This window comes from Porites lutea, chromosome 4 (assembly GCF_958299795.1).
Source record: "Porites lutea chromosome 4, jaPorLute2.1, whole genome shotgun sequence".
Classification (NCBI taxonomy): Eukaryota; Metazoa; Cnidaria; class Anthozoa; order Scleractinia; family Poritidae; genus Porites; species Porites lutea.
The window spans coordinates 19648202-19668280 of NC_133204.1; the positions used below are offsets into that span (position 1 = coordinate 19648202).

A 20079-nucleotide genomic window follows, 5' to 3' on the forward strand; every position below is an offset into this window, starting at 1 on the left:
ACGTCCACTTTTTTTATATACCGGATAGAATGAACATATGATTCGAAACTGGGTGGTTAAGTAAAGTTAACACATTTAGGAAATCCAGTGAATAATCCACCGAAAGTGGAATCTGTGGAAACATGAAGGCTGCAGAAAGTAAACCGGTCAAACTGAGTTTCCGCATTCATTGTTCCGGAAACTCAACGGATAATTGAGTATCCTCTGAATTTACGAGCTGCGGAAACATGACGACAGTTAGCGTTTCCGCAAGAGTAAACCTGACGGAAACGCGAGTATAAGGGATGCGTTTAAGCGTGTCCGCAGAAACTGAAACATGACGGATACACGTGTTTCCCGCAACGGTTAGTTACAATTCCGTCTGCGGATATTCAGGTTTCCGTGAGGTAACCGTTACAAAAACGGAAACGGAAACGCCTTTTTTCAACCTGTGTTATTATTACAGTAAGTTCCTGGCCGTTTTATAACCGGCAAGGAGAAGTCCTCGACCAAAAATCGCCAAAAGTTATAGATCGCTTCGTCTTCTTGCCATTGATAACGGGGGGTCAAACGGCAGATAACAAGCACACAGGCAGTATGATTTTTTCCTTTTTTTTTCTGGCGAGTAAAACCGACAAGCCGTTGGGGGATAATACTTTTCAGAACCAGTCAGTAAACCTCATCTGCTAACAGGCCTTTCCCTTCATACGGTACGTTCTTTAACTGCTTTTTTCTATTCTCCTTTAAAGCTGAAATTGATGCCTTCTAATGATGAATTCCCGTAGAGAAATCTCAACACGCTTCACTAACGACATATGTTTAGTTGTGAATGGTAACACTCAAGTTACTGAATCACATGTAGGTGACCAATTAGAACACGCTATTTAGATCTTATCAAATTTTTACCAATCAGGATTTTAACATTCGCCTGGTAGATGTTAATAACGATAAAAACAATGGTTTCGTGGCAGGCGTTTCCCTCCCTCCTTCCTCGCACGCCCCTCGCGTTTCTCTCGCGCCTAAAACTCCCTTTCCCAAAACTCCCTTTCCCTTCCCTTTCAAACGCCTGCCACGCAGGCTAGTTACCTTTTCCCTTATTCTTTGTTCGTACTTAGCAAGAAATCTTTTTTTAACTGACAATATAAAAGGAGGATCAAAAGACTCACCCTACAGATTTTCCCACAGGTGTTCCAGAATGGTTGCTATGCGGACGTAAATATGACCTCTCAGCATTGTAACTCTTCGTGATAGCTAACGAAAATCCCACGATGACGAAAAAAAACTGACTGAGAATCATCAGCAGATCTCCCAGCATACGGTATAAGGCCAATTGCAATGGACCCGCAACTTGATTCAGTTCGAGAATACTAGAAACACGAAGAACCATCAATAAGGTGTTAATACCGTAAAGGTAATTGCTAATCTCCAACAAACGGTTGTTGTAAGGTACTCCACCACGGGCGATGGTCGTGATTCGAAGGATAACTGTTGAGATGTAAATAATTTCAATGATGACGTCCAAATAGTTCCACATGTCCCTGTGACAATGCAAGGAGCAATAAGGTCATTTACGATCATTCAGAAAGTGTGATGAAAGGCTTATGAACAGTGCCCTTGAATTCCACTTCACCGACTGTAAAGTATTCATCTAAGTGGCTTCGTAGAAAAACATATCAAATTTCTTTGATTAACGCTGAGCTCTTCAAGAACTACTTTGAAAGTAGGCTATACTTTAAATAAAATTTAGTAATATGATTCAGTTTAATTAATGTTTTCTTATTCATTGCATCATTCCCCAGAGATGAATGTGATGTTTGTACCTTTCAATGGCCTTTATCTATCGAATAAAGATTATTATTATTATAATAATCATAATTATTGTTACTATTATTACAATTATTATCATCATCGTCATTATCATTATTATTATTATTAATATATAGATTTAGCCAGGGCTAAAAGCGAAGCTTCGATTTATATACTTCTAATAAAAGCAACAAACTTTAAACTTATTAACTTAAGCCATGACAAAGAAATACTCCACTCCCTACTTGACTTTTGGAGCCTTCCATTTACCTTTTGACGAAGGGTTTCAGTGGATTAAGAATAAAATATCCCGCAAACACATCTGAAATGAATAGACTCTCTGGTCATCGAGCTCAAAGTATTCTGTTATACCGAACCTGAAAGTGGACTCAGCTTTACATGAAAAATTTAAACAGCCCCCTTTGTGTAGCCTGCGAAGCGCAGACGCATTTCCGGTCGTCGCTTCTCTCCCTCCGAAAAATAGCGTCTGCGAACCCGAGCGACAAAACGATTTCCGTGACGTAAAACATTTTTAGCCAATCGCGGTTTAGCTCTTAAAATCAAGGAACTAACTCGCGAGACTTCTCGCAGGATCGTGCGCGATGGATATGTTTTCAAGTCGAAATTGAAAGGACGACGCGGCTTCTGTATAGCCGGCCTTTTTTCTCAGAACGACGCGTTTACGAAAGTTAATTTGCCAGGATTGTGGGACTGATTGACGAAATAAGTATCAAGAGGATTCATATCGAAGAAAAGATTAGAGGACATTTTTCATCTATTTGCCTACGGAGTCAATGATTTATCAGACGTAGTTGTTTTGATCATATTCGAAACGATAACTGTCCTAATGACAGTAGACGCATCATGCCGTTTGTTGCTTCTGTTCCTTTCTGGTTCCTGGCAGGAAAGTATGCCTTGGAGAACTCTTCGATAGTTTGTCGTGTGCCGTTTTAGATATTTTTTAGTAGATATCCTTTATCTTTGAAAGGTAGGATATGTGGTAATTGATTTCCCATGCGTGGTTGCTTCTTGGTTCAGATAGAACTTTGATCAGATCGAAAGCATTTTATATTTGCTCCGGTATATTTCTTTAAATACATGTTCTTTTCAAGGTTCTCATTTCCATAGTTTTTTGTGAGATGAGTAGAAGCGTCGTAGCTGAAACGTCATTTTGACTATGATCTATTTACTGTTGTAACTATTTATTTCACGCTGGGTCTGGCCCAGGTTCATAATATTTCAGATCATGGTGTTGTGGCGATACTAGAATTATTAACGAGCGATTGTTAGAGATTTCTGAATCAGTCAAGGATGTGTCTGTGTAATTGATTCACCACCTTTTGTCAGCGCTGGTTAAATTGAAATAAATAAGTCTGAGCGCGATGTCATTAAGCTATGTTGCTTTCCTTTCGCTGTAGCGATTATTTTGTCCAGGTTTTGTTTATGTCACGTACTACCGTATTTTATAAAGCGAAACCAAAGGCCCACATCACATACATAGCATAAGAAGCAGTTGCTTCATAAAGAAGTCAGCATTCAACGTCGCAGGAAACCTTGTTATGGTCGTGAAATTCACGTTCCAAAGCGTATTTGGTAATTCTCTCCAAAATCCAAGACACTTCAGCGCGCGAGGTCGCGAGGAGTCACTCGAGCTGTATTCTATCCTTTGATCTGATTGGCCTACATCAAAACAAAAGGTTTTACGTCACGGAAATCGTTTTGCCGCTCGGGTTCGCAGACGCTATTTTTCGGAGGGAGAGAAGCGACGACCGGAAATGCGTCTGCGCTTCGCAGGCTACCTTTGTGGGGCGGGAGGAATCTTACTGAGGCTGTGGACCATTAAAGTTTCGAATTGATCGCCGTATTATATTATTGCATATTATTGGGTTTTGAATAGAAAACGAAGAAGGCTAAAATATTGTTCAAACAAAGGACAGAACAGTTGATTGAATTGTTAATTTTAGGAGGCAAAACTAAACTTATTCAAAGCAACATTACAATCCAACAGACAATAGCTAGTTAACAGTATAAAAGGTAAAAATTGTTTAAAAGTCGTTTTTCATTTATGTTATTTGTTTACATCAATTTTGTGTGGTTGCACACGCTGATCTCGCAATAGCAATTTTGAAAAAAAAACGTTTTAATCAGAAAACTGCACATTTAGCAACAGAACAGGAACGTCAGCTGACGACGGGAAAGCGCGTGGAAAGGACTAAACGTGACTTCTGGTTCTCAATTTGCGCGCGCCGTCGTCAACTGACGTTCCCGTTGTGTTGCTAAATCACTACGACAAAACTCATACTCATTTTAAAGGCAAAAATTGCCGTCTCAATGTATTCTATTGGCTTATTATGCCTCTTCTTGAAATAATTGGAGAGCATGTTTGGATGTTGTTTTCTGAGTTCTTTCCCTGGATTAGGAGAGTTGTGATCAATATTTACAGGTGGCCCAAGTGTAATATGTGAGTTTGTATGGGAAATAAAACTTAGATGAAAAGAATGAACTAAAAGCGATAAAAGTTATCAGTAAAGTGTAAAATATTGTTACCTGGTGTCGTTGTCTTTGTTTTTGCGAAGTTTCAGCGCGATTTGAGTACTTTTACATCATCTGATCTGACAGTGTTATAGTAAGAGCCTCTTACCATTACACTGTCAGGTAAGCGTAAGAAACAAAACACCGATAATGAGTAAAGCAATTAAAAGACTCAAATACTATAATCTCGAACAATCGGCCGCTAGAGCAGCTACGAAACTTTTTCGTTTCCGCAAACAGATAAACTTAACAATAGTTGCGGGACAAAATTCCAACTTCACGCGTTTCTACAACACAAGAAAAAACATAGAAAGGCGATTACGAAGAAAACAAAACCGAGAAAAAAACAGAGAATTCAAATAAAGAAGACTTTGGAAACCTAGCATAACCGAAGAGGGTAAAAATCAAAACTAAAATTTTATTGCAATACTCACAGTGATAAATGAACGAAGCCGTCCATGTACAAGAACAAACTAATAAATCATCTGCTTTTATGCGGCTCTAAGTATCCATAAGCATTAAACTGCCATTACTGACTGATGTAATAATGAATTTTACGGCTGAAACTCAATTATGCTATCTGTTTTCGTCCTGTAATGTGTTGTTTTTCGGTTGTTTAATGGCCGGCGCCGCCCCGTGAAACCACGTGAAAGTTTGCTGCTGTTTTCCGAGATCTTCTGTGTATTTTTCGATGCCCTTTCGTCGTCAAATAATTTGTCCATTAGAACGAGAACATACTCCTGACGGGACCAACGTTTTAAATGACAAAAAATATACTCTTTCAGTCATTTAGATTATTCACAAACCAAGCATACAAGTAAACTGATGTGTCGCCTGATGTGAGTTTCCCGCTCTAAAAATAGAGAATTGATATGATATGATATCAGCGGAAAAATTCCAAAAAATACGTGACCTTAACGGGTAGAAAAATGAGGCCGCGATGCAGTCGGGCTATGATGGTCAGGGAATGCTCTAGTTTGACAGCTGTCAATTGACCTTCATAAGGATGGCGAATATTCGAATAAACGGACTGCGAATATGACAGCTTAGTGTGAGTAAGACATATCACTCCGCGGCTTGTTGTGGGGGCGAAATGATGGGTCGTGTAACTGAGCCCACATAATTAGTTTTGTGCTAGTGGTCTGCAGATGTCCCATTTTGACAGCTGTCAATTGACCTTGATTTGGCTTGCGCATATAACTTTAAACTACTGATAGCCGACTGACAGCCCTGCCCGGTGAAAGAGCAGTTTCATTTTTATGATTGTTATTAAGTGTGCCATATTACATCATCTTACATGTAGGCGCAAAACGACCGGTCTTTCATCCGAGCCCGCGAGATAGCCATGTGATATTCGTCATTGGATGCCTGATTTTGACAGCTGTCAATTCATCTTCATACGGACAGCTTATTTAACAGCCTGGCTAGTGTCAATTTGTGCAAGATCTAATGTAACACTTGACATCGGCTCACATGTCAGGGTCGTAACCAGGTATATGGGATCAGGGATCACAGTCCCGGGATCGGGATCATAGACCCGGGATCCCGGGTCACAAGTCATGGGATCAGGATCAGCCATTTTTTGTGTGTGTCTTTGAGGGATCAGGGATCGAGCTTTTCAGATACTTCGTTATTAATGAGAAACTAGAATTCTTCGTTTTACAGGGAAAAAGATCTCCTTTCAGGTCTATTGAAAAAGCTTAAACCTCGCTTTATAATGTTTTTGCGCTCCCGTCATGCAATCAGCAGTTTTAAAGCTTACCTTACTCGTATTTCATAGTTGACGTCCAGCGGTTTTACTGAAAACAAGGGTTTGGCTGGGGTGCTCAGTCTCGCAGGCTCATAAAACCTGGTCATATATTGCATTTACTCGCGCATTTGCGGTTTCCGCTGTGTCGGACTCTCGAAGAAGAGCAAGATGGGTAAGTCAAGGAAAAGAAGTCGAGAACGACGGTATGAAAATCTAACTACTATTTTGCAATTTTTACCACACTCTTGCCATATTTTTCTGTTCAGATCATGGTTGTAAAATGCTCTGCGCACATTGAAGGCCACTGTTGTTTATATTTCCAGATCACGTTCCTATTCCTGGTCGCCAGCGAGAGAACAGAGAGAACGGTCACAGCGATCAGCGAGACGAACGCGATCTTCAAGCCGGTCAGTTAAGTGTTCTACTTATTCCTCTATTCAGCTTGATAAATTATTCGACATTAGATTCTCATAGAAACACTGTAATTTCTCACGCGGTTATGGCTTCAAAAACCGTGACAAGGTCTTCACTATTGCAATGCGCAACTGTGTCAGAAGGAGTAAATAGAGTAATAGAGAACAATGCATCAGATACATTGTCCTTGACAGATCTTAAAGGACATTTTTATTTATGAAGATCTCGGAAATCTCAGTCGAAAAGATCTCGTTCGCCGAATCGTCATCACAGACATGAAATGCATCAACGACCAAGGTAAACCTAATTCATTATTTGTAAATCTGATACCCTGTGTTATATGATGAGCTGATCGGTGCATGTAAAAGTCACGCGGGCGAGTACATTACCACATTGTCACTAAAGTGTCAGCAAGTATATCACTGAGTACTATCGCAGATATCAAGCAAGCGAATAAGCGAAAATATTGTGGGCAGTGGGAGAAATAAAACGCTAAATGCACATCCTCGACCTTTAGATCAGTGTTTAGATACTGTTCATCCTAGTAACCAAAGTATTTTAAACGTGCTTTACTTCTGTCCAGTTTTTTCGAAGCCCTTGACCATCACTTTCATGCTAACAATCTATACCATGCTGCAGGAAGGCCGCATTGACGATATGACAGCCAAATGGCTATCCCTAACGCCTAATCCTCCGCGTATCCCTATTTTCTACACACTTACAAAGATTCACAAACCGACGCCTGTCGGTAGACCTATAATATCAGGGTGCAATGGCCCCACGGAGCGAATATCTGCATTTGTTGATCGACTCATTCAGCCAATAGCACAGAAACAACACTCGTATCTAAAAGATACGACAGACTTCATGAATGTTATTGAGAGCACAAAATTGCCTAAAAATACAGCCCTAGTGTCTGTGGACGTTACTAGTCTCTACACCAACATACCACACGAAGAGGGCGTAACCACCGTATGTAACGCATACGAAGATTTTTATGGGGACAAAGCCCCTATACCCACCAAGTACCTTAGAGAAATGCTCTACCTTATATTAACAGAAAAATCGTTCCAATTCTGCGGTAGCAACTACCTATAGACCCATGGAACAGCTATGCGAACAAAGATGGCCGCTGCTTTTGCAAACATCTTCATGGCCAGAATAGAAAGACAAATACTGAGTCAGAGTTGCATCAAACCGCTTTTTTGGAAAAAGTATATTGACGATGTGTTTTCGCTATGGAACACAAGTCTAGACAAAATAGAGAATTTTGTGAAAAAGGCAAATAACTTTCACTCTACGATAAAATTTACGGCTGAGATGTCAGAAACAGAGATCACGTTCTTGGACACAAAAGTGTACAAAGGAGTAAGATTCGAAAGGAATCAATCCTAGACGTGCAAACACATTACAAACCAACAGAAACATTCCAGTACACGAACTTCTACTCGTGTCACCCACCAGGCGTGAAGAAAGGCTTCATCAAAGGGGAAGCGCTCAGGCTTCTAAGGACTAATTTCTCGCAGATCACATTTGAGAGGAATATCAGAAATTTTCACAACCGCCTGTTAGAAAGAGGCTACCCTGCCGCTATTTTAAGAAAGTACCTCTCTGAGGTAAAATTTGCCGACAGGAAAACAGCCCTACAACAGAGAAACAAATCCGCACGCAAAAAACTTGTACCTTTTCTTACACAATATCACCCGGCTTTACCTAGCCTGAAGAAAATACTTATGGGAAAGTGACACCTTATATAAAACCAGCAACGACTAAGAGAAATCTTAAAGAGCCTCCCCTCATATCTTATCGCAAGGCCCAGGGGGGGGGGGGGGAGGGGGGTACTCGGGATTTCAAGTGACGGGGATGCTTGAAGGATATTTTTGGGTTTGAAATTTTCGATTGCGGGATTTTTTGGGGTCCGAAAATTTGGCTTGGGTTGCTTGATTTGAGTAGGGATTTTTGGGGGGTATTAAAAAGAATCAGGTGAGGGAAAGGATATATTCAGATGGTATGATGACTAAACAAACATGAGTGTTCAATTTCCAATGTTTTCCTTTGTGTTTTAGTATTACCCCTTTCTGGAAGTTTTAAGGGCCACAAAATCGGCATGGGATTTTTTTGGGGGTTAATTTTTGGTCCAGGGATTTTTTTGGGTTTTGCTGGAAGCCCTGGGGATTTTTTTGGGTCTTGACTTTTGGCTCCATTCGATCATCCCCGTCACTTGAAGTCCCGAGTACCCCCCCCCCCCTGGGTCGCAAGGGAAAATCTCTTAAGGACCTACTAGTTAGAGGGAAGCTCTGATGGTCATACTGTACTTCCAATACGATTTAGTGCAGGAAACGTGTGATGCCCGTCGCTTATTTTTAACCTTCTTCATAACTGAAAATTCGATGGTATAGGTGTCGTGCCTTATATAGATTCTTTTGCCATATATTTAGATTCGGTCCTTTTATTCATTTCTTACGTGACGTTAACTTGAAGCCGTCGAAACGTGGAGATTTAGTTTTTTTATTTAATTGTCGTCTATATCTCGTCTACTTTATCGCATTGTTTTATAGAGACATGTTTTCTATTGCTCATAGCATCATACGAGTTTTACATTTCTCAACCAAGAAAGTTTTGAAAAAGTCAGCTAATCAGGTAATGTGTAATGGACCGAGCATTCTTCAGAAGCAAGCAGAGAATTCAAATAATTCCTTAATACATCATGGAAGACCAGATGAGAACGTGATTCAGAATGAACAAATAAACATCTACTTAAGGTAAATACGCCTAGTTGTTATTAATGAATGATAATCGACGTCGGGGAAACATAACTTGATCACATCTCTCTATGGGATCATAAAATTTACGTGGGATCAGGGATCAAATTTTGCTACATTTTGGGATCAGGGATCAAAATTTCGAGCTAAAAATTGGGATCAGCGATGAAAAAATATACCTGGTTACGACCCTGACATGTGGTGGACGTCCGAGCGGGCTGGCGTACGCTGATGTCGTAACCAAATTTTCTCGGATGGATAGATTACCAAATTTTCTTAGTAATGGGGAACCGCTCGTTGGAGCCCTGCAATTATTATTAAGTACAACCTTTCATAAAAAGCACATACCATAAAAATGGGCAACAAAAGCTTATAGAGTATTCACGATATTTGGTCCCTTCCAGTCATAAATATGTGCAGTTTCATTTTTTTAACATTGCATTGGCTTTTCCCAGTTTTTGTTTTGTACAGATGAACCCTCTCTTTCTTATTCACTGCCGTGTTCCATTCAATTTTACATTACTTTGCTTGTGATGATACATCCGAAATAGTATCGGTACATGCCGTCCAGAAGAATTATAATCATACAATGGATTCAATTCAGTTTTTAAAAGATACCGAGATTTATGGAGGATATCAGCTATATTATCACTGTGCTGTGCCTTAAACGGATTGCTCACGTGTGTAGAGAAGAGAATGTAAGCCTTACGAAAAGGTAGAGGCGGATAACTCAAAGGCCTTTATAATTCACGACATCACACGGAAACTGACCGAATTGTGTTTGAGCGCTGTTAATCCAAACGCACACAAGAAACAAACATTCAACGACACATCAACTTGCGTACAACGTTTTAAGCCTGCAATTTTTGTGAACTTTCGCACACTCGGAAACCTTGCAGAGCATTTTAACAAATTTTCTTTTAGTCCATATTAAGAAGCGAAAGTATCTTAACTTTCGCAAAGTATTGTTGAAAGATCTTTAAGGACCAGCACTCTAGCTTTGGATTCTTCATATCAGCAAAGTGACATCACCTTTGCATTGTCGAAAACTATTGTCAGCAAAAATGACGTTTCTTCTATGGGAATATAAGCTACTGTCTGAGGAGACTAGCACCAGCTGGAATTAGCAGTATGCCCGTTACCAATCAAATTAAGACAGTGTCAGCAGTGCATAATTATATAAATTAAGAATAAATTAATAATGATGGTAACGTTTGCTAGCTATCTTACTTGAAATACTTCACAGGTGATTTTTTGTATTGTTGGTATTCGTTGAGTGTCATGCCACAGAAGAGGACGAGAATGAAGTACTCCTCCACGGTTGGTTCAACGGAAGACGGCGAGACGCACACAATGCAGTGAAGTACAATAAAAAGCCACTCACTGAATTTCTCCTTTAAGAACAACACGAAAGGGCATGTAGAGTAACAGTAATAATGGCCTGCAGGAAAAAGGTTTAAGAATCAGTTTAATAGCAGTTGACTGAGCAACAGAAGTCATAGCAAATACCCAGTGAGCAGAACTGTCTTATAATGCAACCGTTGCGGATGCGGAAATCATATGACAGCCAAACAATGAATACGTACAGTAGAACCCCTGTAACTCGATCGAACTAAGTGAAAGTCCCATTTCACTTGCATTTCACCCCACTTTTCAGTCATTTTCACTTGCATTGGTTAGAGCGATTTTCGTATGACCTTGAAAAATGGTTTCGATAAGTGTTCATTATATTTGTTTTATCAGCCATGGATGAAAAGATCAAAACATGGCCTCTTCGTTTTCTCGCCAAACAAAACCCTAATATGGAGAAAGCATTGTTCGATTAGCCAATCGTGTGGCAATATGACGTCAAAGCGAAGCATCGATTGATTTCTAGAAAGTTCTCGGGCATGAAGTTTTTTTCAGCCGAGCTTACGCTTAACCAACCAAAAGCCATGAGCGCTTGTACCCGTTCGATAAACCAATCAAATCGCTCTATTTCCGTTCGATTGTTGTTTCTGTTTTGTTCGCGCGTTTTCATTTCAAGGTCATACGAAAATCGCCCTAACTCGAACTCGGATAACTCGAATTCCCGCAAACTCGAACTAAATTTCGTTTCTCTTACTCAAAATTCACCCCAATAACTTGCATTTTGGCTCTTGCAACTCACCACCTATACTATCCCATTAGCTTTTAAAACTAACACTACAGCAATTTGATTTTAATTAGTGCGACAATCAGTTCGCGAATTTGACATTTATTGTCATAACGGATCGTGTGTAACAGTTTCTGATGAGTTAAGTTAAATTTGCACTGTACTGTATACGGAAGTGCTGAAAAATCAGTAAACAATTAGTTATTAACATGGCAAAATGAATATTCAATTGATCCCGATAACATGAACTGCTTTTCTTTTCCCTTGAGAATGAAAATCTGTGTACAGCTATTTCGAGAAAGGTTGTCGGATAAAATATGCACGCGACAATCCCGAAAGGTAATACGGGATATGCTAAATACACTGTTCCTGACACTGTAGCTGTCGAACCTACTTTTGTTGCTCTCCTTTAGCAGTCGCAGACATATGTCCATGGCCTCCCATACTATTTGTTCAAATTTCTTTAAAAAACAGTGAACTCAAACCCACCCACAATACCTTTCGGAATTGTCGGGTGCACTTTATTGGTATATCCGACAACCTTCCTAGAAATAGCTGTATCTTCAACTGTTGTTTGAGCGAATGTTCAAAGAAACTCAGTGTCATAGACTCTGTCATAGATAAAAAGTCTTCATCGATATGTTTGTGGTTTTATCCAATTGCAAGAAAGAAATTACATTCTGCCGTAAAAAATGTTATTTTTTGCTCAACTTTCATGTACGACCAAAATAACTGATATCTAGAACAATTTGGTCCCTCACATTAGACTGGTGGGATATCTTAGTACGACTGCCTGACTGACTGTGGTGAACCGGAGGCGTTTCTTGGTCATTTGTTTGGATACGTTTATGCGGCTTGCCTGATAAATATCTTACGGAAATAACGAAACAAAATTAATACCCACGAAATTCCCCAGTGATTTTATAATATGGCTGCTAAAGGGCACAGCGGACGTCGTCTCGACACATACAAACTCCTCTACGACTCCAGGGTTCTCCGCCGGAACTGCTAAATTCCTACAAATGGGTCTCTGTCTCTCTATTTTTGCTTTGGCTAATCTTCTTCGACACTAAAACCAAGCACATCAAGAACTTGTCATTACAGATATGCTCTTTATAATATATAAAAACATGCATATGTAAACTTTTGCCTTTGGTTTATGGTGTGTCAGAAATCAAATTCGTTACTTCGAATGAGGCGACCGTTAAAAAATATCAATCTTTTAATCTCAAAGTGAAATTTTGACTCCAATACTGCAGTCCTATGAAAGTCATTGATACATAATGAGCGGAACGCACTGACAAAAACAAATCAACAACTTTGCTATCACGGCTGTCAAACTTCAAATGTTTGGCGGCGAAACATTTCCATTCACGTGTGAGTAGACCGCGCGATCACGGGAATTTAATAGGCAAAAATAAACTTTGCGGCATTGGCGCCAAGTAATCTCTTGTTCAAAATATTTCTTCCTTTCTGATTGGCTCAAAATCCCCCGCTAATTCTTCATAACCAGTTAGCGTTGACTAAAAATGTGGAAAATTTCACAAATAATCGAAGAGCAGTTCCCCCGAAATACACGAGGAAGGCGAAGAAATTTGATTTAGAAGCTTTTACAGGTAAAGCTTGGCTGTTTAACCTAAATTTATCGATGAAACCGGTGAAAAAGTTTTTTATTTACAAACGCAAATTATAGTCTCACGTTACTTTATTCATATGAACTGTTCATAAATAAGCCTTAAAGACTAAGTTGAATGTTCTTTTGTATAGAATGTTTCAAATACAGGAACGTATGGAGACCCGTTCTAGTCAAAATTAATATAATAAAATGGCATCACAAGTGACTTTTTTGGCCAGTGCAGCATTTATTATGGACCCGTTGTGTATTTTTGTCATCATTACACAGGATTTTTTTTAGTCTGTTGTTAATTTTTTTAGCTGCATGGATTATTTTTATTAAGGCTGTTTACTTTTTTTTTGTTGTATGAATAAATTTTTCATACGTACCACAAGTTATTTTTTTAGTGGTACTGCGAATTATTTTTAATACAAGTATTGAGGATTATTTTTTCATCGTGCTGATAATTATTTTTCGCGGTATCACGAATTTATTTTTGGGCCTACAATGCTTTGCGGGCCTTGCAGTTGAAGTGGACTGATTCGAGTCTTTGACTTCCTTGGGCGACCATTTTGAAAACTTTGAAGTGGAGGAGTGCTTTCAAAGAGAATGCCAAGGCGAAACACTGTCAGGGAGGAAATCCTGTGTAGTGATGACAAAAATACACAACGGGTCCATAATAAATGCTGCACTGGCCAAAAAAGTCACTTGTGATATTCGATGCCATTTTACTATATTAATTTTGACCAGAACGGGCCTCCATAGGAATGAATCACAATTCTTTTTGAAGAACTGTCCCTACAAGAGCTCTAAAAATATATATAAGTTATATAATATAAAAGTATATAAAAGTTTTCATTGTCGGCAAGACAACGTGACGGCAGTAACTTTGGTCATTTCCGCGCCAAAATTGTAATCGATGGCAGCAGTTTTAGTATATGCTAAAACATTCACCGATCTGTAAATACCCAACACTAACCACTACCACGTCGGTGAATAACTGTTATATATCGGTGAATAATTGTTATATATCCTGAATAGTCCAGTTTCGAATTCAAAATTATCGCTGAAAATAAACATTAACAACACATTCATACAGGGTTAGCTTCGACTTAAAGTAAAATATTCAGAAATTCTGGCAAGTAAGTGTTTGAAATTTGAACATACACAATAGACAGAGTAATAAAAAAGGTCTTTTTCTCGTTGGAATTTGTGAATATATTACTTCAGATTGAGGCCTACGCTGTAAAAAATGCGTCTTCATTTCTTTAATTCAGCGGTCATAGCGAACTCGAAAATGGACTATTTGCCCAGGAACGAGCAAATAAAGACGGAAAACTTGTCATTATTCGTTTATGGGAATCTGCCCACCTACCCCTCCCCTAAGCCAACATAAGTAATTGTTAATGTTGGCTTAGGGGAGGCGTAGGTGGGCAGATTCCCATAAACGAATAATGACAAGTTTCCCGCGCGTCTTCATTTAATTTGCTTGTCCCTCGGCAGAAACGTATAATGATCCAAGGATGATCCAGTGATCGATCTTGGTAAGCTTGTTTAAAAGTAATAATCATTTTGAATAATGACAAAACAGTTATTAGTACTGGCTTTCGCATGATCTGAAGAATCACGCAGATCTCGCAGATCGTTATCCTAACAGCCTCCTCGATCTGTGGTGGTGTGGACAACCTTCACACATCATTCACATCATGGTTGGGTGGGTACGTACCCTCATAAAAAATGGACCGATAGCGGCTGGCGTGCCAGTGGCTCCTTTAAATATGCTGTTGTCCGAGCTTACTGTAAACGTGTTAATCTATATTGTAAAGAGAGCAAATCTGTTGTCCTCTCATCCATGACTCCACCCTCCCTCCTCCTTCTTTATAATTCTTCAGATCATACTCAGCCTCAAACAGTTATTGCTAATTAGCCATTTCCATTCTGAACAGGCTCTTGGTTTGCGTTCCTTTCTCCATTTCAGTGTTTAAAACAAACATACTGAAACACCAATTAATCCTATTGCCTCCTTTCTTGCTTATGGGGTTTATAACCCCGTTATGTTCCACTTGAATTATTTGCCAGCGATTACTTGAGTGTAGTGCCAGTAGCTGAACTGCAGCAGCTAACAGCAGCTAATTGCACATCTACTTAATACTACAAGGTATTTTCCATTAAGTTGTTTTTGATTTTTTGCCGCGGGATTTAAAATAACCACGACAGCAGAAATGTTAGATATGGCTTTTACGGGTATCATGTCTATGGTAAAAATAGGCGTTTTACCTTCTTTTGGTCTCTGTAGAAGGCCCATCCTAAAAGCGGAAGCAAGAATGGCGTTAAGGCGGTTTCAATGAAAACCATCAACCACAGAAGCAGACTGCGACGCTTTAAGACTTCTGGCAATCCTTGTTTCCATCTTACTTTAAGCCTTTTGTACACTAATGGATTCGAAATGAACTACAGATCGAAGAAAGACAGATACAAAGTTACAAAAAGATCAATGTAACTGCTATCACACTTCCAGTTAAGTTTCAGCAACGCAGCGATGACTTAATCAGAAACGAGCATGAATAGAAAGTCCTCAGCCTGCATGCGTTCTTTGAAAATTGTGACAAAAATTTGGAGGCCCTGCCCGTGATAGCTAACTCTCAACTCTCTGGCAATAAATCCTAAGCGCCCCAGACAAGATACCACTAAGAAATGAGTTATTGCGAGCTAGACTTTTTGCTTAAGCTGGTTATAAGTTTATAAGCTCCGCAGGAAAAGTTAACACGGTCTATTATACAGCAACAAGGAAAAAAGGTCTGCACATGTTTAGTTAATTTGCGTTTCTTCGCGTGGGTTATTCAATTAAGGATGAAGCCAGGCTTGGCTTATGATTAGAAAATCTTCCCCAAACTTAATAGAAAGAACAGGAAATGATTTTTTAAGTTAAGTAGTTCCCTACCTTCTTTTGTGAGTATTTGATTGCATCATCGGTCATAGGAGTCAGCAATGAAGCATAACGATCTGCTTCGTCACGTTCATCACGAATAACCAGCTCCTCGCTGGCAGATATTTGATCGACTAATTGCACAGAAAAATCTTCAGTCTGGTCTGCAAGCTTGTTGAGTATTGTCGTGTTCTCCGTGTAACCCTCAGCAAGGCGCCGAAGTGCGCAGTTAACCTTCAACAAGTTAAGTTAATTGTCCAACATAAGTTATATGATATAAATCGACATGCGTTTTCAAAAACCCTTTATTAAAAATAACTAAGATAGTACGCGCGCTCTGATTAGCCGAGAGGAGTGTCTGCACTGTTGAAACGTGTTAAATTTTAAAAAAAACTCGTCTCGTCTTTTTATTCAAATTTGACGCCGCTGGTAATCTAAAAAATTAAGATAGTTTGATTTAAATAATCTTCACTAGGAAGATTTCAAAGTGTAGATCGGGACTTCTGCAAAAGTGCCTATGTCGGCGTGATTTTAGCTGGCCCTTTACGTCCAAAATTAAAAAAAAAGATTCCGAAAAAAATAAATAAAACTCTAAACAACCCGAAAGTCAAATGTTTAGAAATAGATCACCGAAACCTTTTTTTTGGCAAAGTTTGGGAAATTTGAATTTGTTCTATCTTACACTCGGTCCTTACAACATCCTTCGCAACCCGCAGATAGCCTGCGAACAGGCTCTCTGTTTGGGGAAAAATAGCAAGGAAAGGGAAGGGAAAGGGGCTTTCCCTCTCCCCACCCGCTCGACTAAAGGCCTGTTCACAGGCTACCCGCAGATAGATAAAAATCAATTAAAATTAATTCTTAGACTTATCGACACATGATGCGACAGCTTGTCTGATGCAAAGTGGACTTCCAGTACATCAAAAAGAAGTGAAGAATAAGATGTCTCAAATCCAGTGTTGCCCACTGTATCTTTTGGATAACCTGATGATGTAACCATCATGAAAAGCTCTAGGTCCACCGAAAACGATAAATTTGGCCTACAAGGAGTAACTGACGGCATTTTTTGGCTATGTACCTGGAAAGCCATGTTTACGGGGTCTCGGCAGGAACACAAGTTCTCAGCAGTGACCATATTTATAATATCGTCGACATTTCGCTGATTTTCCTTGGGATCGTGTGATTGTTCTATGAGCTCCTTTAGATTAGTTTCCATCTCTAAAAATAACAAAGAACACTACATTATAATTTGGAAATATATACCTTTTACTAGCTGATGTCCATACTCTAAAAGTTACAAATCTAGTTTTTTTTTCGGATTTACTTAAATCCAAGTGGATGAAACGAGGTTCCTTAACTTTAAGAATGGGCTGAAAAAACGAGTATAAATATCTAGATATATTAAATTCTGCAAGCAGGATACTGCAATTCTGATCGTACTGTGTGAAAATTAACTCTGCAAGACTTCAACACGACACCGAAAGAACTGAAAACAGAGCGGGATTGTAGCCACAGACAGTTGTTTCGCCCTTATTGGGGCTCGTCAGTATGGCGCAACAATCAGAGAAAACTCTGATGAAAAATATTCGCGCACTCTGATTTAAAGCCCTGACCCCGAGAACTCCAAACACCCACAGAATCACGCCATACTACGTGTCTTCTGGAGGGCAAGAGTCCAAATGTCAAGTTGATGTCTCGCAGAGAAAATAAAGAATTGGCCAAAACCAATCTCAAAAACATGGATCTAACCATGCAAAAATTGTAGCATATCGGATCTATAAAAGATCTACAGCCCGTTTTTAGTTCTTTCGGTGTCGTGTTGAAGTCTTGCAGAGTTAATTTTCACGCAGTACGATCAGCATTGCAGTATTCTGCTTGCAGAATTTAATATGTCTACATTATTATTTTTGCTGATCAGGTCTTTATAGATCCTGCGTTCTTCGGCATATTCGTTCGCGGTCCCTCGCAGTCCTTTATGGTTAACGTTTGTACTTTATAAATCTCTAGCTTGTGACGCCTGACTATATCCACCAGCACAATAAGGCAGCATTGTACCTTCACTGGAAGATCTGTTGCATCTGCAAGAGCTATAAGATGGAGACGGCAATAACAAATAGTGTGAACATCAGTCCACAACAGTCACTAAGAAGGATTACGTTACTATTATCTTGGACATACCAATCCGCATACCGACAGGGAAGTAACAGCTGAAGTAAAAGCCAACAAACCTGACACAGTTTTTAGCGACGTGAACAACGAGCAAGAGCGATGCTCGTCGACGTGGCGTAGCTGAGAAAAGCTTGAGAAACGATCCAGATACAAAGATCTGGAGATTGAAATCAGTAGGATGTGAGGTGCAAAGACAGAAACCACATCGATGGTCATCGGCGCCCTATGTCTCATAGAAAACTTTTGAATATAATGGTAATCATAATCATAAAGCATCCAGCTCCTTTTCTTTTCCTTTTCTCATAAGAAATCATCCATTCTGGAGGCGTCTAAAATTATGAAACTTACCATTTTCGGGGATATCTTCTTCTTTCGGGTCAATTTCTTCTTCATCAAATTCGTCACCTAACGCACAAGGAATGTCTCAGAACACTTACTATCCATTTTAAAACGGAATGATCAGTACTAATCTACCAAAACGCCGTATTTCCTTTTATTGTTGGCTCGCATGTATTCATGTAACATAGAAAAATCATTCAAATTAAAAAATTACTAATCCTTCTGGTTGTTTTAGTGGTTTAACACATGTCTTTGTACAAATTTTCAAGTCGAGAGGTTTCTTTTCACTTTGTAATAAAACTCGTTTGAATTTCCAAGCTGTGGGGGCACGCGACATTAAAGTGGCGGCCGAGAAATCTGCCGCGTATGACACTTGTCGCTTGAGTTGCCGCTCACTGAACAGCCCTTTATGATATATAAGATTAAGTATATATTAAGTATACATTTATTTATTTATTTATTGTGTTCTCGAGTGCGTGGTCCGTGATGACTTATCGCTTTCATACAGTAAAAACCTACATATAAGAACCTAGAATTTTCGAGGTCAGGCTGAACAGGTTCTTATCTTTTAGGGTAGTTTTTTACAATTCAGGCTAAGGAGGAGTCTTTAAAGGTTCTTGTTTTTCAGAGGTTGTCATAGTGTAACCATAGGCAGAAATATTGGACTACTCGTGCATGCAGTGTATTGAATCCTTACTGATCCCTTCAAGATTTACATAATTCAGTCATAGGTGTACATGCCATAGGTGGCGTTTCAGGTAAGATATGCAACTTTGATGAAGCTCTTGTAACATGTTAGAGAGGGGTTTTTACCTCTTTTCCTACGAAAAGAAAAGAAACTCAAGATTTTGCTGAAGCTACTTTTCTTTGAAGTGAAAGACATCCTTACAGAATCTACAAGAAAAAGGAAAAATTGATTCAGAGTACAGCTTCAAAACCCGTTCGTTGCAACGCTCTGTCCTTGATCGATCAAATTGTAGAGGCCGTATGTGCAAACACAAACCCTTTCTCTTCCCGATCCCTGTATCACACATTTAGCCTCCGCTGACGGTTACAACGTAAACAACTTAAGCTGTCCTGTCCTTTGTGCTACGAAAAGTATGTACGCTTTCAATATTTTCATCATAACTCAGTTCCTAATAGAAACATCATCTACTACTCTGTTTCTGTTATTACTTACCTTTGTTTGTGAATTTTCCAACCTTTTATAAGGAATTTTTCCAGTCACGTTTTTCGTAGAAGAACCTAGAGATAGGCGGCTGATAGTTTTTGTAAGATAAATTAAAACATCTTGTTGAACGACACAACTGCTTGTTTGCACGTCTTGTCTGCTTGTTTGGACGTTTTTGAGAGCATAATCATATTCATGAAACTAAAGTTGTTAGAAAATATATTACTTTCATCTTGGGGTGCATTCATCTGCAGCGTATGCCTTATGGCCATCGAATTTGCCCATTGAAATATATAAAGCTTAAAAAATAACAATAAAAATGTGTGAATGAAATTTTGCAAACAAAAGCAACATTCGAAACTTGAAATTTGGGCAATCAAGAAATGACACTGACGTATTCAGAATACAGCTCTTCAGCCAAGACATGGTCCGGCGTGTTTTGCTGCTATTTTGAGCACTATGGTTTCTCTGGGTTTCCGAAGGCT

General features: G+C 39.3%; 1 protein-coding gene across 1 annotated transcript in view; it reads right to left on the minus strand.

Annotated features, from left to right (window-relative positions):
- Nucleotides 1-19866, minus strand: part of LOC140934368 (short transient receptor potential channel 5-like) — a 48855-nt gene extending 28989 nt beyond the window's left edge. The window contains exons 1-10 of the mRNA XM_073384006.1: nucleotides 19821-19866; nucleotides 19237-19317; nucleotides 18433-18489; nucleotides 16994-17133; nucleotides 15934-16152; nucleotides 15270-15443; nucleotides 12348-12446; nucleotides 11772-11838; nucleotides 10474-10684; nucleotides 1146-1517 (exon numbers count right to left, since the gene is read on the minus strand). Coding sequence (XP_073240107.1) covers nucleotides 1146-1517; nucleotides 10474-10684; nucleotides 11772-11838; nucleotides 12348-12446; nucleotides 15270-15443; nucleotides 15934-16152; nucleotides 16994-17133; nucleotides 18433-18489; nucleotides 19237-19317; nucleotides 19821-19866 — 1466 coding nt within the window. The remainder of the gene's footprint in view (nucleotides 1-1145; nucleotides 1518-10473; nucleotides 10685-11771; nucleotides 11839-12347; nucleotides 12447-15269; nucleotides 15444-15933; nucleotides 16153-16993; nucleotides 17134-18432; nucleotides 18490-19236; nucleotides 19318-19820) is intronic.
- Between the last annotated feature and the right edge of the window lie 213 nt (nucleotides 19867-20079).